Source organism: Pongo abelii, chromosome 8, assembly GCF_028885655.2.
Source record: "Pongo abelii isolate AG06213 chromosome 8, NHGRI_mPonAbe1-v2.0_pri, whole genome shotgun sequence".
In the NCBI taxonomy this organism is placed as follows: Eukaryota; Metazoa; Chordata; class Mammalia; order Primates; family Hominidae; genus Pongo; species Pongo abelii.
In genome coordinates this window covers 90594809-90614738 of record NC_071993.2, presented here as the reverse complement: position 1 = coordinate 90614738, position 19930 = coordinate 90594809, and the positions used below count along the sequence as shown (strand labels likewise).

The 19930-nt window shown below is 32.3% G+C and overlaps 1 protein-coding gene across 19 annotated transcripts in view; it reads right to left on the bottom strand.

Annotated features, from left to right (window-relative positions):
• Positions 1-3650: 3650 nt before the first annotated feature.
• The window catches only part of PCDH15 (protocadherin related 15), a 1013670-nt gene continuing 997390 nt past the window's right edge, over positions 3651-19930 (bottom strand). For 12 of the 19 annotated variants that reach the window (XM_063727642.1, XM_063727641.1, XM_054522568.2 and 9 more), the window contains 5 exons: positions 16681-16699; positions 14950-14988; positions 10261-10331; positions 9263-9371; positions 3651-5846 (listed from right to left, as the gene is read on the bottom strand). In XM_063727642.1, the coding sequence (XP_063583712.1) occupies positions 5295-5846; positions 9263-9371; positions 10261-10331; positions 14950-14988; positions 16681-16699 (790 nt within the window). In that variant the 3' untranslated portion in view covers positions 3651-5294. Of the gene's footprint in view, positions 5847-7055; positions 8266-9258; positions 9372-10260; positions 10332-13600; positions 13655-14949; positions 14989-16680; positions 16700-19930 lie in introns of those variants that run through there. The other 7 variants (XM_054522574.2, XM_054522582.2, XM_054522581.2 and 4 more) reach the window with 6 other exon arrangements.

Below are 19930 nucleotides of genomic sequence, written 5' to 3'. Positions count from 1 at the left end.
TTTGATGGGGAATAGGAAATAAAGGGGATACATACAGAGTTACAGATATTGATATTTTAAAATCAGCTTTTGTCAATAGGCTTATTTATGTAAATAATGCTGCTTGGATTAGAGAGAAAGAATAGGTAAACATGGTCTAGATTTTGAAATAAACCTAGCCTCTTTCACAACAAATCCAAAAGAGCCAGTGTTAATTCAGCAATTACTCTACATTAAAGGCATATTTAGGGTAAGTACTTAAATTGAAATGTGACATATTTTAGGACAGACTTCTAAGTATTTCTTTGCATTCACAGACATGAAGCCGCTGAACAGTCTTCAGTGTAGCCCAGACTTTGTATGGTGCTCTTTTTAACAGTGTTCACTTTTTAAAATTTTAAACTATGCAACAGGCCAATTCAAAAGACAAAAAAAACCTACAGTTTTATTTTACTTCTCTTTAAAAACATATACATGTATTAGCATGGGGAAGATATTGTATTTTCTTAAAACATCTACTATGTAAGGTAGGTCAATAAAATTTACACTGGCATTTAGCCGGACAATACTAGAATCTGGCTAAATCTGTGGAGAAGAACATGAAGGCAATTTTGTAATCTTTTATTCTGAACATATACCTTTATAGCAATCACAATATGTTCAGATTAAATATCTGATTTTATCTCTTAATTGAAGTGGATGTTATTATTACCATTTTACAATTTTTACCATAGGGATAAATTATAAAATGATGTGCCAAAGTTACATGGTGATAGGGCTAGAATTAATTCATTCTATTTAATGCAATACTTTTCTCAGCAGCTGTTGTTTATGCAAATAGTCGGGCTGGGCACTGGAAATACATAGTATACAAAATTCTGTTCTAACAGTTGTAGAGAAAAAAGGCAATGGACCAAGAATTCTGTCTATGTCCAAGTTGGCTGTTTTAGAAAATTTATTTCTCTCATTCCTGATTATTTGAGATAAAAGACAATTGAAATTATTATATCATGAACTGCATTAGAAACTTAGGAAGCTGCATGTGACCAGAGAAATAGGAGCATATTTTAACAGAGAAAAAGAGAGACAGAGAGAGGGTGGGTGTTGGGGGTAGAGAGAGAGAAATTATGAGTCTCTGAAACGTCAGACTCAACCATGTTAAAATATGTAATTTCATGTTGACTGCTTCTTGCCACATTTATGCTGCCATTTAGCATTTCTATAAACATAATAAACTGATCATATGTGAAAACCTTAATGTTTATGTAATTACATTTTTTTTAATATATAAATGAATAGGTGGTATGTTAGGAAACAGTTTCCATTTTTCTTAGAACTTGGTGGCATGAGTACATGATTGAAATGAGAAAAGAATGAATAGAAGTTTTAAAATACACTTCTTTCCTCCACATTGTTCTAAGATAAGAGGTTGCAGAGCAGGCTTTTCTTATCAGGCTGAAATACTCAACATGTAAATGTGAAAATAGTTACTGATTTTTATCCCCACCTGACAGAGTAATGAGAAATAGTCTTTTCAAATGAAAATTTATTTTTGAAACATTGTGTAGTGAATAACAATGCATTTTAACTTAAAACTTCCAATTCAGATTCTTCATACAGTAACATAATATTTGTTAAGGAAGAACAGGTATTTGGGTAAAGAAATTGGGAAAGCAGTGAAGGTGTTGATAGATTTTTCAAACTATAGACAATGTTCGAATCTTCCATACATGTGCTTAACTGACCATAAATTTAAAGTAGATTGCAATGAAAAAAATACCAATCTATAACTAAAGATTCTTATGATAAAGATCGAAGTTAACTACTGAAAATCAATAAAAAAATCAGAACAAAAATTTCACATACCATTTGGGAATAGAAAGAAACTATCAGTGAAATGTGTAAGTAAGTCCTCAATATTATTTTGAACCTATCCTTCAGCCTTATCGCTGTGTAATTTGCAGGCACCAATAGGCATCCGTCCTGAGAATAGATTATTAGCAGTTTTTGCCTATTTTACTAATTAAATTCAAGTGGTATATAAATCCCACTTAAGGTATAAAGTGCAGAAGGTGAAGCAGAGAAAGAGAAAAATCAAAGCTCATGAAATAAAGAAAATGTCTTCCCTCGAGAGTCAATATTCAATTACTTCTGGCTCTATGATATAAAAATGTTTTAAAATAATATTTTAATAGTAATTACTGAATCACCTTTGGAACAACCACTTAAGTAAATAATACGCTTTAACATACCTGTGAACAATGTGGTATAGTAACATGAATGACATATCACATATAAAATTCAAGGCAAACTTTTTTCTGTATTTTAAAAAGATGGTTTTGGCCAACCTACGGTTGCAATTCTATGACAACTCTCAGAGTCTGTAATTAATGAGAAAGACAACTTGAGAGAGGGAGATTAACACCTGTGATTCGATGGTCATTAAGTCACAAATGTCCTATGTCACTCTGACCATATTTTCTCACTCTTCCTCTGCTTTCCTTTAATGCTCACAAGACCTTCTAAAATCAACGGGTTGCAATATTAGTCATTACATCATTCTGTTCTCATCTTGATTAGCCAAGACCTGCTGTTTCTTCTGCCTGATTGAAGCTAGTGCTGATTGAGAACAACAAGAAAACCTTCCTACACCTTTCTAGGAAAAATAACAACCAATTTATTTACAAATATTTACATTGAAACATTATTTATATGAAGTATTCTTAAGATTAAACATACTTGGGTATTTCTTCCGGGTTCCACAGTTTTAATCCTGAGTCAGGGATTTATAGACTAGTGAAAGTTCTATTAAAGTAACTATTTAATTGATCCAGATTTATTTAGTTAGTAATAATTTTGCTGCTCTACTTTACCCGAAAATATACTGACCAAATATTTGGTTTGGTTGCTCTGTGTAAATTCTGCTTCTCTTTATACTATCTATCTCCATTAAGTAACAGATTGACCTCATGATTGTTTTTACTGAAATGATCAAGTTTAAATTACTGAAATGTGTCTGCTAAGTGGCTTGTAAGATTTTGCATATTTTCTCATAAAAATGTAGTTTAAAATACAGTGACATCTCATATGTCAGGCCACTAGACTTCTGCCAACATCAGATTTCCAAATCTACTGGTAACCAAAGACAGCGTCTAAGAGTCGAAAAACATTTGGTTGAATCCATGAACCTAATTCCCATCTTAAGCTTCATGATTTTTCAATAATAAGAAAACAAACAAAACACACAAACTTTCCCATCAGGATACTAGAAGCTATAAACTGAAAGAAAAAAATGTGAGAAAGGCACAACAACAGAATAAGAAGTTAAATGTCACAGCCAGAAATCAAAGGACAAAAACAGAGTATGAAGCTGTATATAGAGAGAATATCATGGGATGCTGACTGAGATGATCTGGGGGTATGAAGATAATGTTAAATTATGTTCGATGACCTCTGATTGAATTAATAGGGAAATATATGCTTAATCTAATTTCTATACAAAAAGTATCCTATACTAAAAACCATTGCTTTGGTGCTTGAAGGAATAAGCCCCGGACTTCATTGCTTCCAAAATTTAATATGCATATAAACCACCTTAGGATCTTTTGAAAATGTGGATGCTTGTTTGGCAGGCCAGGAGGTGTGGTCATGATTCTATGTTTCTAATCTCCTAGCTAGCTAATGCCACTGGGTTTTTTTTTTTGGCAAGGGTATGGAATGCATTAATTTTCAATAAAATAAGGTAGATGAGATGTTATTGTATTTGATCTCAAATATTTTCTTGGAAATCTGAAGTAAAAACATACTACTCTTACAAGTTGGCAAGTTTATGTTAATACAATTCATTCACTTTGGAAATGAAGAAATAGCATAATAAACAATTTTTAAGATGTGAAACATGTAAGAGGGGAATAAATAATAGTGCATTATTCAATCCTTCAACCATATATTAAGCATGCATGAGGAAATTTCATTAAAACCTAAACTTACTTGGTCAATACTGTGCAAAATTTGAAGTGAGCTACATCTATATCATACTAAGTAATATTCAATAGAATTCTGAATCCTCTTAATCTATATTGTTTCATTCTTTTTACATCTGGAAAATAAGCAACACACAAGGCAAGTTTTTTAAAGGATATTCTGTTTTCATTTCTATTTATGATGAAACACTGTGCTTTGTTCAATGGTAAAAAATCAAGAGTATGTTCTTTGATTTTTAAAAAATGCCCAGGCAATGATTTCCTGGTTCTGGATTTTAGGCACATAAATATGTGCATTAAAATATTCTATAAACTGAAAATGGAAGACGTTAAACACAACATTTGAAGTCATGAATTCATAGCCTTTATAAGCTTCATATATTATATAAATTTCAACCCTGCCAAATTCCTTTACTCTGATATGCTGAGTTTACAAACTATTAAAGTCTAGTGACATTAATGTGAGACTTCCCTAACCTCACCATGTCTTCCATTATGAAATTGTCATTCTAGATGCATTGCTTACTCGAACCTTTCTCACTTCCCTAAAAGCTTTTGCTAAGGGTGAGATATCCATGTTGCTACAAACAATTATTTAACCTCAAGTGATTAAACTAAATTATCTACCATATTTGATATGAGATGGAGGGACCAGAGAGAGAATATTGTAAATAATATTGATAAAAATACATATTACTTCAAGTGGTTTCCTAAAGGGTCAAGATGATATAAATATACTTATGGTAAAATGTGAAAACCTTTATACTGGACAATAAAGAAAACAAGCTCATGATTTAAAATAATTTACAGGTGATGATTCCCTCATTTACTTTACTTTGCAATTCTAGTTTTCGTTTTAAAAATTAGGGCAGTATAGACAGCAGCTGTATAAACTCATTGCCTGTAAATATCCTCTTACTTCTTTTTTGCCCTTTTGGCTATGGAAAATAAAATTACATGTACTAAAAAGGTTTTGTGGAGCTAGAAATAAAGCATAATCTATGTTAATCATCAATAAAATATAAATGATTACTTAGTAATTATTTCTTGTTTATTAAAACGAACAAAAATTCAAGACCCAACAAAACAGCTAAATGTTTAAACAAACAATAGGTTATTTAGTGAAAGTATGTCCAAAAGGATTTTCTGGGAAAAACGATTAATTGATAACAATGTGAGTGCGAATCTGTCTCTTAAAATTTTAAAGCGTATTGTTCAAAGTTTTAGCTTGTGTGCATGATATAAATTCCATACATTGTTTTCTCAGTGACAATAAAAAGCACAGTTTATTAAAAACGGAAGTAAAAATTAAAATATCTTTTAAAAAATTGGTCACAGTTTTGTCATTGGTATATGGAGGTTGTTCCAGGGGCCCATCCAAAGCTCTTCATCATCGGACTGTGTGTGGTCACTATGAAATTCCAAAGCCTCCTTGATGTTCTTACTGTCAATCATGGACTCCTGTTCAACTGTGCTTTTCAGCCTGTTCCCTAGTGGCTTCACCGCTGTATTGTCAGTCCCCACAGGGCAAGGGGCAAATGTAACCAGAGTTGGTCTTGCATTCATTTTCTCAGTAGAAAATGGCCCCTTTGATAATGTGTTCAGAGGCACATTCTCCTCATGTGTCACTGCCAACTTGTCTAGTTTCTTAAAGTGCCTTCCCAGTCGAACAGGGGAAGCAACTTTTAAGCTGTCTGTGAGGCAGGCACGGCGGGTTCTCACCACAGAACCATTCTGTGCAATATATATATTGCCGTTGATATTACTGTGGATACTAGGATGGTGAAGACGGTTTCTCTGACATTCAGGAGCACTGTCTTCTCCAGTTGAGCTGGTTCCATACTCTCGATCAACAACTAACTTGATCATTCTTTTTCTTGCCCACTGACGAAATAAACAAAAATATGTGAGTCACTATCAAATAAAATAAAAAGGCAATGATTACATTGCCTGTGAAATCCAAAACAATGACATTTAGAAAGCTATCAAAGGTAAATCAATCACTCAAGAGAGATAGAAGGAAGCCAGTCTTTATTAACATACATTTCTTTTCACCAATACTTTATTGGCTTTAGAGCTTATTAATGTTTGAAAAATGTATTGTTGAGTTGGAAAGCAGACATTTCAGGAAACACATGTATTCTTTTAGATCAAATTACTGATCCGCATGGAAAAAAATGTATTACTTTTATTTAAGGAGCTGATCCACTATTTGACAGCTGCTCTACTATTCAGGAAAGTTAAATTGAAAGGAATGAACAGCTTTAGTATATTCTGTTCATACTAACGCTTCTATTCCCAATATTTTAAAAATATTTTTAAACCACATCATTCTAATTTTTAATGTATTCTCTAGTTAGCCCAAACTTTTGTATAATTTAATGCATTTTGTATAATTTAAGCATTTATTTACTTGACTTTATTTATTTGAGATATAATTTAATGCATTTATTTATTTGACATATCCTGGTTTTCTGGGTTGTCCCATTTCGATATACTAACTTTTAAAAGGAAATATCTTCTCAGCCTGCATCATTTACCTAGTAATACACAAAACTGAAAGCTAATTATACTAAACTTTCCTTTTGTAAGCAACTGGACATTTTCACGAATTCATTTGACTTTTACCAATCAACATTAAAAATAGCAAGAAGCAAGGGTTAAGCAATACTGTGCTTGCTTTTCTCAAAATAGTATTGCATTTTTGGAATATGTGAACTATCAGCACATTGCATGCATTCTGATTTTCAGAACTATATTTCAAAATTATAGTTTATTTACCTAGAAAAAATTTTATACCTGTTGCATTTATTTTTAAATCCACCGTAGCTCATAATAACAGAAAATAAGTTGTAATAACTTTTAATTAATTGAAAAATGTTATTTCATTGAATTCCTAATATTTGAAGTTGCAGATACAAACTTATTTGAACATGTTCATGATAATTTTTATAATACCTTTGCCAGTTGAAACGTACATATATGCAAAAGTAGACTGTTGTTAAAGATATAATTTGTTGAAGCTTGTCTTAGTATTTATTTTGAAAGATGATATAAAAACATATATATAGTGTGCGTGTATATATATATATATATATGTATGCCATCCATTCCAATAGACAGAGTGTCACTGATAATACATAATGCCACATTGCATTAACAAAAATCCTACCAGTAAATATTAAATTTTGATTAGCTGATTGCATGTGTTCTGATTTACTAATATAGAAAGGATTAGTCAGTTTTACTCTAATACAGTCTAATATACAAATATACAAATTGATTTGGACAACGTATATATTCACTTTTCTGGCATGCTTCTGATCATAAGTCATATCAAAATCATGATCAATTTCCTCCCTTTCAAGTGTCACTTTGGAGAACACACAGAAGGCACTGCACACGAGAGCACTCATCACAGCAAAACTCCCACCTACTGTGATCTCCTTTAAAGTGCTGTGTTGTAACCTTCAGAGTTTGCTCCTGGCGACTTCTTTTGGTTTGCATTCTTGCTTCTGTCATACGCTGGTACCTGATAGCCCCATGGACCTCCAGACTGACTTTCGCTACTACTGCTACTACTACCTGATTCTGATTCCTCCTCACTTTCCACACCTCCTTCCACCGAAGCTGATTCTGCACTGCCCTCTTCAGGGATATCTTGAGCTTCAAGGTCTGTACTTTCCTCCACAGGGGCTGGTCCACTTTCTTCTTCTTCTGAGTGTTCTTCTTCTTCCACCTTAGGTTCTTTTTGTTCTTCTCGTGGCTCCTCTTTCTTACCCTTGACTTCCCTGACCTCCTCTACAATGGGCCGCCTTCTTGCAAGCACAATGTTTTTCCTTGCTTTTTCTCCTTCTGACTCTGTAGATTCGGATTCTTCTGATTCAGGGGTAGAACTCTCCTCCTCCTCAGAGGGTGTCTCTGACTCAGATTCCTCTTCTGTAGTCTCAGACTCACTGAACTCAGACTCTTCTTCACTGTATTCAGTATAGTCGCTGGAGGATTCCTCCTCTGATTCTACAGTGCTTTCTGTTGCTTCCTCTTGGTCCAGAGTGAGTTTCAAATAATCTTTATCTTCTTCCTCAAGGCGTCTCTGCCACTCTTCACCTTCAAGTTCAACGATTCCCCTTTTATCAGCTAATCCTCTAACTTTCTTAAGAATCATGGGGAATATCCTGGCTCTCTTCCATGTTGTGTATGTAGGCTCAGCTGCTGGTGGTTTTTCGATAGTTACAACTACTTCTTCCTCCTCACTAGGCTGTCTAATTTCAACTTTTGGTTTTTTAATTTTCTTTGGCTCTCCCTGAAAATTGTGAAAATGCAATTGAAGTGTCAGCTTGGAGATAGCTATGATATGACCTTGTCCCACGTAAGTTACGCAGGAATGAATCTGTGGGTGATAGCTTCATGCATGTTATGTAACTGGCTTAAGAAAACAATCACAAAAATTTCTATTGCATATGGACAGAAGGTGATTAACAGAAAGTAAATTATTTTATTTTAGCTTGTACTTTACAATACCCAAATATATTAATTTCCTTCTTGTTACTCAAAGTTTATTTTGCATCTTAGATCAAATAAGAAAGAATTATAGTCTCTTCCTTCTTCTGTCACTAGACTTTGGTCAATAGCTTTCTGTATTCCCTTGAGCTAAATTTGCAAGAATTTTCAATAATCACGAAAATATGACGATTTATCTCATTTTATGAGAAACATATTTTATGAAGTTTTGCACATGTTAAAGCCACAGTGACATTTATTTGTTGTTAGTGTTGTTTTTGTATAAATTTGCCAAGTAAATAGTGAAGACAAAGTATAAGAATTTTATAGAAATGAGTCATGCTAATTTAAACATAAATTACATTATTCCTTGAAAATTATTAGTGGAAATAATTTACTTTTCTCTGATAATTGAAAGGTGGAGACTATATTTTTTCATGACTTTTAGTTTTGCTAGATAATGTGGGAACAAAAGTAACCTTTGTATTGCAGAACTTTAAAATATATTTGATTATAATATCTTTATGGAGCAAGATTTAGAATTTTAGAAAACATAATTTTCATTGTGGCCTTTCCAAATGTTTAACACTTTTAGAAGGAAATAAATTAAATGATCAAGAATTAATCTTCCTCCAAAGACAAGGCAATGAAACGGTCAGCATTGTTAAATTTCTATGGGAAACACGTACTAAATGAAAGGAATTTCTAAAAGTTGAAATGTTCTATAGTCGCTAGTCACGTGGGGTTAAACAATATTTTTCTTGGAATATTATCTTACATAATAAAATTACAGTAATTACCTCTTCCTCCTCATATTCTTCCTCAGCTTCACCAACCACCTCACCATATTCCTCCTGTCCAGCTGGTGGTAACAATCGACGGCGACTCCCATATTGAGGCATTTCATACCTGTAATATAAACTTACATCTTTACACAGTTCGTCATGTGATTTCTGTAGCATCTACCGTGAGTGATCTGTTTCCTTCTTTTTCTTCCACCATTCAATTGACAGATATTTACACAGCACCTATCAGGCTCCTTGTAAACTAGTTACACAACTATAGAGTAAGAACTGCTACTTGACGACCAGTGATTTTTGCCATAATGGTACCCTGGAATAACAATAAAGAGAGTTGAGTTATTTCAGATACTCGTTTTTGGAGAAACTAGAATGAGAAAAAAGCCATATTGTGTCTAGCTTAACTAGCTGAAGAATCCAGAACACAAAATAGATACTTTGGAAAAGTGTAATGGCTCATTCACAACATTAAATCTGTATCTTGGTAGCAAAAAGTTGCTTCAAACATGGTCTATAATGGTTTTCACAATTTTCTTCAGTATTTTTTTGAAAGTGGCTAATTTATATGTGTATAAGTGACTTTTGAGACACTTATCAGTGGATTCTAAGGTGTGTTTTGTGTCTCCTAACTGCTCTTGGGCAAAACTTTAAACTGATTAGATAAAACATTAACATCTCATATGAAAGAAATGATGAATTTAGGAATTGAGCAAATATGTTTAACATCTATTTCCCATATAAATAATTTTGAATAATTTTACCGCATTTCTAGAATTGCAATCAATGTCAATGTAAAATATCAATATGGAACTCAATATAGAAAAATGGTTAAAACTTGGTTAAAAATAAAGCTGGATATACTATTCATTTTCAGATATTATACTAGTGAGATCGACATGACATTAAAAACAAATTCTAGTAATAATAATCATTTAAGAATTTCCTATTAATAAAATATTAAAATAAGAATCTGAATTAAAAAAAATCTGAAGATGTACCCATGCTCATAACTGTAATAATCTTGTCCATATTCCTGGCCAGGATCAATTCCAGACTCCATGGATAATTCCTATTGTTCAAAAAGAAAAATTGCATTTGAAAACAAATTCTTATCACGTTTCAGCTCAAAGTCAGATTTCCACACCTAGAATTCGATGATTCTCAAAACATTCCTGCCAAAATAACTTTAAATACAAGTGTCAATAAAAGCAATTAAAATAACTCTATTTAAAAGTGTTAGTCAAATCTATTCATTTTTTTCTGGCTGTAACCATTTGATACAAAATAAGGTTATATAATTTGACCTGAAGAGGAAAAAGTAATTTTTTTCTAATGACAATTCTGTTAAAACTTGCAGATGAGCAGTTTCACTTGTTTTTGGATGTCTTTTAAAATTATCAATAGACAGTTAATATTTAACTCAATTTTAATTATTAAGTGATGTTGGTCTTAAGAAAAATTATAACACTATCTACAGCATTTTTTTTTCATCTCCCCACTAACAGTTTTCTAGTACCCAGTATTCTTCTATTCATTGAAACTGTTCTGATAAAATCATCTGATAACAAGAATTTAAGTTAATGTGTAATGCTTCCCAAGGATGTTTACACTTTAAAACATACTGCTAATTCTAAATTTAAGGTTTTTTTGTTTGTCTGTTTTGTTTTTTTGAGATGGAGTCTCGCTCAGTCGCCCAGGCTGGAGTGCAGTGGCGCAGTCTTGGCTCACTGCAGGCTCTGCCTCCAGGGTTCACGCCATTCTCCTGCCTCAGCCTCCCGAGTAGCTGGGGCTACAGGCGCCTGCCACCACGCCCGTCTAATTTTTTGTATTTTTTTTTAGTAGAGACGGGGTTTCACCGTGTTAGCCAGGATGATCTTGATCTCCTGACCTCGTGATCAGCTCCCCTCGGCCTCCCAAAGTGCTGGGATTACAGGCGTGAGCCACTGTGCCCGGCCTCTAAATTTAAGGTTTTTAAAGGAAAAAAAGAATTTGTTAGAATAGAGGCCCTTTTAATATTTCCAGTTCTAAACTCTAAACATACTGATTTTTGTCAAACTCTACTTATAGAAAGATGTTTTTCTTGAGATATACATGTGAAAACAGTTTCTGATAACTATCTAATACAATTTCTCTACATTTCCCTTTTAAATTCTACTTTAACATGTTAAGCAGGTTAAATGACAAAGGTTAACCAAATTAATTTTGCAATGGAATACGAGAAGAGAGGAGGGAAAAGGATAGGTACTCACAGGAAAATAGATTGGTACATATTTCTATCATCTATTATTTATAAAAATTTAATTTTGTTGATCCAGGAGTAGTAATGAGTCAGGAAAAAAATGCCCTCCTCTAAGGGCACAAATACGTCATTTACAAAGTGTGGAAATTTACAGCCTGCATGATTGATATGGATAAGGACCCTCAGTTGTGCTTGGTGTGGCCAACATCATTTTTAAAAATTGAATTCATTACTAACAAACAGTGCTAATCAGAAAATGACACCAAAAATGCGGATGTTGGTTTCTCTTGAAAAATAAAAACATGGAAACACTAGGATCATATTTTTACATTCCAATAATCTAGTTGGACAGATTAATTTTTACAGCAAGCATCTTCTCTCCTGTTTATGACAGTATCCCCAATGACACTTTTCTACATTTATACCCTAGTCACTATGAAATCTGCCATCTGCTATTGCTTTGTGTCTAATAAACTCCATTCACTTACATTACTACCCTAGATCCTGTAGGTATTTACATTTGCATTACTTCTTCTATCTTATAATTTTGCAGTTTACAAATACTTTGTGAACCTACTCTAAACGAATCCAATTTTGATGTTAAAACTAGCATTAGTCATTCTGGTGAATAAACTATATTTAGAAAAACCCACGATGAACAATACTATGTATTTGCAGGGACACAGAACAGCTAAAACTCTCATCTAAGTCTGGAGAGATTATTACTTGGTAAAACTTTTTAGAATATGTTTGGCAATAGTACTAAATTAAATATAATCATTTCTTCTTTCACAGAACTTAAATTTGTAGTTAAATACCCAACAGAAACATGTACAACTGTGAGAAAACACATTATTCATAACAGTCCCAAATTGGAAACAATGCAAAAGTCCATGAGAAAAACACGCTACTACATCGCACAACAACATAAATGAATCTCCCAAACAGAATGTTGAGGAATATAGGTCAGGTAACAATGAAATATATTATATCATTCTATTTATATAAATTTCAAGAACAGACTAAAGAATATGTTACAGGCCAGAAGGAAAACTGATATCTAGGTGTTGACATAGAGGAGCCTGAGGGGTATGTGCACTCTGTAAAAATTCATCTAGTTATACAGTGTGGTTTATACTTTTTTTATGGGCGTAGGTTTTATTTTAACAAAAATATATTTATTATAGGAAGGTTGAAGTGGGGGAAGGAATGAGGTTAAGAAAGACCTGGAAGAAACTGAGACAAAAAGTCTAGATTTAAGTTATTTCAAACTATGTACTTTGTAAAAACGTTTCCTGTAGGTAAGCTAAGAATTTTCAGGTATGTAAAACTCAGTGTAATGATGCTGGTTTAAATGAAGCAAATAGGTCTCAGAACTAATATTTTCAAACTGCTTGACCAATGCATGTTTAATGAAATACATACAGATACTGAGAAAATAACTTCAAACAGTTTTGAAGCAGACTTTTAACAACATTAGGTAATAGTAAGAAAGACAAAATAAAAATTTCAAGTAATTATTTATGGAGAAATAATGCAACTGAGTGGATTTTCGATTTTAGAAGTCAGCATCAAAGAATTTTCTTTACATAAATACTTTTTCTTCATAAAGGGAAAATAATGCTCAGCTCTTGCTAGCTACAATGCATATGGCATCAATTGCATTAAAAATGTAATAAGTATAGAAGGGATGCGGATAGGAACCCAGGAAACTCAGCAAGATAGCCCTTGATTCAATCAGTCACTCTGTATTTCTGAGTTGAGTAAACAGGGACAGGAACTAGCAGAAGGAAATGATCTAAAAGGTACCTCTTGGATGCTTCCACCACCCATGAATGAAGAGCACAGCATCAGTTGTTAAAAAAAAAAACTGAGGCAGGAGCCTGGGTGCGGTGGCTCATGCCTGTACTCCCAGCACTTTGGGAGGCTGAGGTGGGCGGATCACAAGGTCAAGAGATCGAGACCATCCTGGCCAATATGGTGAAACCCCGTCTCTATTAAAAATACAAAAATTAGCTAGGCAGGGTGGCGTGCGCCTGTAATCCCAGCTACTCGGGAGGCTGAGGCAGGAGAATCACTTGAACCCAGGAGGTGGAGCTTGCAGTAAGCCAAGATTATGCCTCTGCACTCCAGCCTGGCGATGGAACAAGAATCTGTCTCAAAAAAAAAAAAAAAAAAAAATCGAGTAAGGAACTGCTGACCAGTCAGATCCATGAGTCAACCTCAACCAACAATGGAATGCTGGCCTTTTTTCTTGTTCCACACAGTCCCAGTAGACTATAACAACCCCTTAGTTGGTGAATTCTAGATTTTAGAAAAGTATGCAAAGTAACATACTAGTGATTTTCTTGGGTAGATCAAACACTTAGTGTGATTTTTTAAATTCATTTTTGCTGTCCACACAGGGAAAACATAGAATTAACTTAATATTTAATTATTATAAACACTTATACTGATGCAAAACAAAAACAACAACAATAATCATAATTTACTGAATTTCTTCCTGTTACATTCCAGTTGTTGAGCTAGGAACTTACATATTAGATATTACTACTAACATTTTATAGAAGATGAAATTGATGTTCAGCAGATGTATATCTTGACTAAGGTCTTGCATAAAGTAATTGGTGTTTGGATTTCAACCCTGAGTTTTCCAATTCAAATTTTACAGAGCCCTCTTCATGGAAATTTTTGCTAAAACCTTATAAAAGTTTAATATTCCTACCACACAACCTCCAGATATTGGAGAGTAGATTCTAACCAATAAATGCCTCTTTTTAGCAAAAATAGAATTCTGTACTCAAGGAAAAGGAATAAAATTTTTGTAAGTGGAGCTTATGAAATACTAAATTTGCCATAAAATTAAAAGTAGGATGACTGTGTTTTTATTTTTAATTACATATATAAACATAATAAGTAAATAAAATAGTATGTATTTATTATACAACTAACTAAATATCTTTTTCACATTGCAGAAGAAAATGCCATAGGCAATTTGTAATATATGTGTCCAAAAGAGGTATTTTGAATCACATAAAATGATATTTAAGTACAGATATCAGCATTCTGTCTTTAAACTTTGCATAATCTAAATCTGATGTCAGGAATGGATAGATGAATTCAGATTGATTAAGACAAGTAACTACTGATCGGGTTCATTAATTGCTTCATTTAATGAATGGCTTGTATTTATTAGGAATAATGGGCTTATTTGTCTAATTCCCAGAGAATGAGGCTAAAAATGTGGAAGTTGAGCTACCAACAACTTCAGGAGGTGATTTCTTGGTTTCTTTTTTTTTTTTTTAAGTTATTTTGAAAGACTCTTTTCTTTTCCTTTAAAATTATGCCACATTGGCAGACACCCACTCTGCCAACAAGAATTAACACAATAGATCTTAAAGTCACAGTGAAGGTTCAGTGAGGTTGAAAAGAAAATGAAAATTGATACCTCTGGTTTAAGAAGAGAGGGCCTCAGCAGTTGCTGTTGCTGTCAAAGGAAATTAAAATAGAAAAAGATTAAGAAAATAATTCAGATGGGAAAGGTAGATCATGATTGAGAAGAGAGGAAAAAAAGGCGACAGTTTAAAACGTGTTTCCTTGGGATTATTCATTATTCATGTGTTAGCTACCAAAAGCATTAAACATTTTAACTAATTCTTTATATTGGAACATAAAATAAGAATTCATTTGTTTTAATTTCATCATTCTTTTAGTTAATGACAAATTTAATAGCCTTAATAAACAGGAATCTATACAGATTTTTGTTTTGTTAAGCTCCACAGTACAGAGTTATTTATGTTTCTAAAAGTACTGTGTGTCATATAATTACTTTTATCAAGTTTAACCTTGTTTTAAGTTGCCCTTCTTTTTTTCCTTCCCAATCACATTAAATATGATAAGGTTCATTGGGAAGAAGAGTAGAACACACAAAATGATAAAGTTGTAATGTTTCTATCAACATATTTAAGACATGCTCTCCATTTCTTCTTCTTACCAAAGTGTGGATTTCTTGCACTAAAATATTGAGTGTGTTTTCAGAATGATTAGGAAAGTCATTAATTATCAGATTTGGTAGGAATTGCTTCCTGCCTCTTCCTTCTTTCACTTGTATTTATTTAAAGCTAATACAGTCACCATTGATCTGTTTCATAATAATACAGACTTTAACCAGATAAAAACAAGATACACAGTTCAAATTTTGGGGTTAGTAACTCTTTGGAGGGAAAACAGCATATTAAACTAAGTATTGGAAAAGTGGGTAGTGAGGTTCTGGGAGGTAATTCCATCATTGAACCCACTGTGTAAACTGGCTAGTAGAACAACCATTTGACTGAAGGGATATCCTTTTTATAATATAGTTGTTGGTGAGTTAGTTATTTTACACATAATGAATTCTAAACTATAATCCAATTAGGTCGTATACTTATTAGGTCATATACTTCTCTTGATTGAGAAGCTGTATGCTAAATCAAACTAGGTTCGCAGTGACTTCATTGATAACATCACCTGCAGTACAGCTGGCCAAATACTATTGGCCAGAATGCCCAGTAGGTTCTCTGCAGACAGAATCAAATGAGCACAGTAGAAAACCCAGAGCTTTCTAACATTCTGATTATTTTTAAAATCTTTAGGATCTCAAGCTTTAACATAGTGATAGGATGGAGCCTTGAACTGGTAAAAAGATCAAAAGTTAAGTAGTCCTATATTATTATTATTATTTTTTTTTGAGACAGCGTCTCACTTTTGCCCAGGCTGGAGTGCAGTGGCCTGATCTTGGCTCACTGCAATCTCCGCCTTGCCGGTTCAAGCAATTCTCCTGTCTCTGCCTCCCAAGTAGCTGGGACTACAAGCAGTAATCCTAGTTTCTAAATTAGATGTATAGCCTTAGACAAATAAATTTTGGGGAAATGTCACAATACTGAGTAATAGTAATGCAGAACAAAATAAATGTATCCTTAAAAAGGTAAGCAAGTGATCTTTGACCATTAAATAACAGATTTAAAAGCTTAAAACAAGGAAGCAACATATATAAAAGAAAATAAATAGCATAACACACTAATATGTTTTTGTTGAAATCAAAGAAAATAACCTAGTTCAAAAGAATGTACATTAGTCTTCCCTATTACACAAGTATTTTCCTAGCACGCTTGTTATGACATCAACACCATAAAGCCCTTACCTCTGATCCATAACCTCTCCTGCAAGGCAGAAATACATAAATCAGTATTAAACATCTTAGATTTTCATATTAAACAAAATGACAGATAAGGGCTTTAAAAAAAAAATGTCTGAGTAAAACTGAGAAGACAATTTCTACTAAACACTACCTCAGTGGGAAGTATATTTTGTGGCATTATCAGAACAGGAAGATCATGGTTTCACCCCTGAATTACTAAAATAATGATCAACCCAGAGCCTCCTTCCATATGAGCAACAAAACATGCAAAATCTATTTTATTTCAATAGTGTATAATGACCAACTTTGACTCTATTATTATCAATTGGGATAAAAAATATTACACATGATCTCTTTTATACACAAGTCTTGATATATATACTAATCCTTAGGGGAAGAGATATGTTTTATACATGAAGAATGTGATAAACATAGGATGAAAATTATGCCTATGATTGAATATATTCTTCCAAATGATTGTATGATATTTTCTTTACGTTAATTTAATTATAAAAATAATACAAACAACTATTGACTGTCCTTTCAGGGTCAATTATAATATTAGAAATTCAGTGAAGAAGTTTTGAGAGCTTTAATAGCCAAATATTCAATATTACATAAAGATTTATAAAGTTCACACATCACAAGATGGTGAAACATTTGACTATACTTGAGGGGGAGAAAAGAAGATAGAGTTTTCAAAGTTGAATGTTACTAATAATGAAAATGTTCTATGTGTTATTTATTAAGCAGTTAATTTAAAGTGTTAAACTGATGCTGTCAACCATGTTATGTAGAATTAATCAGTGTAATGAAGAATGATTACAAAGAGGCACATGCATAACTTTCTAAAATCCAACAAAACAATCTCTGTAGAAAATTTTTAAAAAAATTTTGAGGCCTTCACAAAGTAATTCTACTTATCAGAAAGCATCTTATATGGTTAACGCATTCTCTATTGAAACTGCATGTAAAAAAGTAAATACAATGCTTACTAAAGCTTCTCAATTTATTCTTTAAAATGGTTCTGCAGTGAATTTTGTAGAGTGCTTACATGGTTCTGGCAACATTTATAAGACTGATAATTCTTCCAGAGCCTTTAGAATTGTAGACATTTTCAACTTTTACCAAATTTATATTTTTCAGAAATAATTCAGGTAGAGAAAGCTCATATTTAGGTTTTAATAATGACAACTGAGTCATATACCTTATAAAATATCCAACCAAAACCAGGCTTTATTTTTTTAGAATATTACTTCTGACTCCTTTTATTAGCAATGTTTTATAAAATATCAATAGATAAACTATAAATGTTAATGTTTCCATTCACATTTTTGTTGCCTTTTATTTGGTTATTTGTATTATTTGTCTTGGCTCAAAGGCAGAAAGTTACTTGAAAGAAAGAGGTACATAACAGAACTACTACTTCCTTTACCTGTGTGCTTTCAAAACATGACTATTGATACTTATAAAGCCAGTTCACATAATATCGATGCACCTCTTTATGCAATTCATAATCAATTGTATTATTTATTTTATATCATGTATATGTATCACTGTTTACTTTTAACAATAAGGACAAATGTATGGTCATCTTTCTTAAGTCTTTATTTAAAAGGTATCTAATAATTTATTATGCATTAATGAGATCATAATATCGAGAAAAAAGTGTTATTTTTCTACTGTCTGGTTGTCAGGTTGTAAGCAGTTAGGGTTTGAGAGGAGGAAGAATATTTAGGCTTGTGTACTCAAATAATACTAAAAGGTCTCATATAGAAGATATTTTAACTGACTTTTATAATGTATCATAATGACATTAGGAATCTCTAAATGCAATGTGTCAGAAAAAGACGGGCTTAAATATACAACACAGGTATCTATGTTTCAATTAAAAAGTATAGAATAATAATAAAACTTTTAGATTATGTAAATAGTAAAATGTTATAGAAAAAGGCAATATAACAATTTAATAAGGCTGTAGGTACCTACACAAAAATGTTTTTTGGATTTCTCATATTTCTTTTGTTACTATTTATAGATTTATCAAGAAATTATAAATTTTACATTTGCAAAAAGCTGGTAGATATTAGCTTAGAAAAGACACACTCACATTAAAGGCTTACACAATTGTGAATACCTTGTCAGAGTCCGCCAAATAGCACAAGTTCTCATGCATATGACCAGCTGCCAACAAAAACTCCAACTGAAGTTTTTCAGTGAAAGAAAGAAAAAAATCATGTTCAAGAACCCCAAGAAAGTAATTACTCTTGATTTGGATGAAAAGAATTTGAAGCAGATGGGCTAATAAAAATAATTAGATTTACAGATTGTTTTCTGTCTGATCTTATTAATTAGGAATGCCAGGTCAAATTATTGAAGAAAGAAATATGAGGGATGAAGAAAACCTCTGAAATAATGCATTGAAGGGCTCTCAACCTATATTAATATACTTCCAATAGTAATTATTAGGTAGGAGTTTTGCCTGTATTTCAGAATTGTACCCTTCTCTATGCAAACTTATATCTTCTAAAATCTTAAAACTCCAGAGTGTTTTATAAGTATTTGTTTTAAATACTTATATGTGCATTCAAAATGTGAATTGACAGTAAATAAAACTTATTCCATGTGTTTCATGGGAAAAACAAAGTAATTACTTGATGGTCACGTATTATACATTATATACTAATATTGAAAGTATAGTTATATTATATAGTATATATAGTATATAGTTATATTATATAGTATATAATGTATATTATACATTATATACTAATATTGAAAGTATAGTTTCCTTAGGAAGGAAGGGAGATAGTACCTAGCTTAGGAGATGCTGTTCGAATTCAACAATTGGAGCTCTAAGAACTATTACTACAACTACAGAAATCTCTTCCCAGAGTATACAGTTTTATCTTCTTTGTTTAAAACAAAGAGCAGAAACCTATGTAAAAGAGTGATAGTTCAGCAAATATCATTTCTCTTGATTTTTCTATTTAAGCTTTTTATATTTCATTTATTAAACTGAAGATCATACTTTCTTTAAAAAGGAATCTTATGAAAAAATTTAAATTAAGGAGATGATTAATAATGTGAACAAAATTAAACAGCACTTTAAACATCTGTTGGAACAATGAAATGCCTTACAAAAGTCAACAACTCAAGATTTATTTTCATTATAAAGAAGGGAAGGGAAAGCACAATGAGAAATAAAGAGAATAAGACAGCAATTGAAAAAGTATAAGATTTATCAAATCCA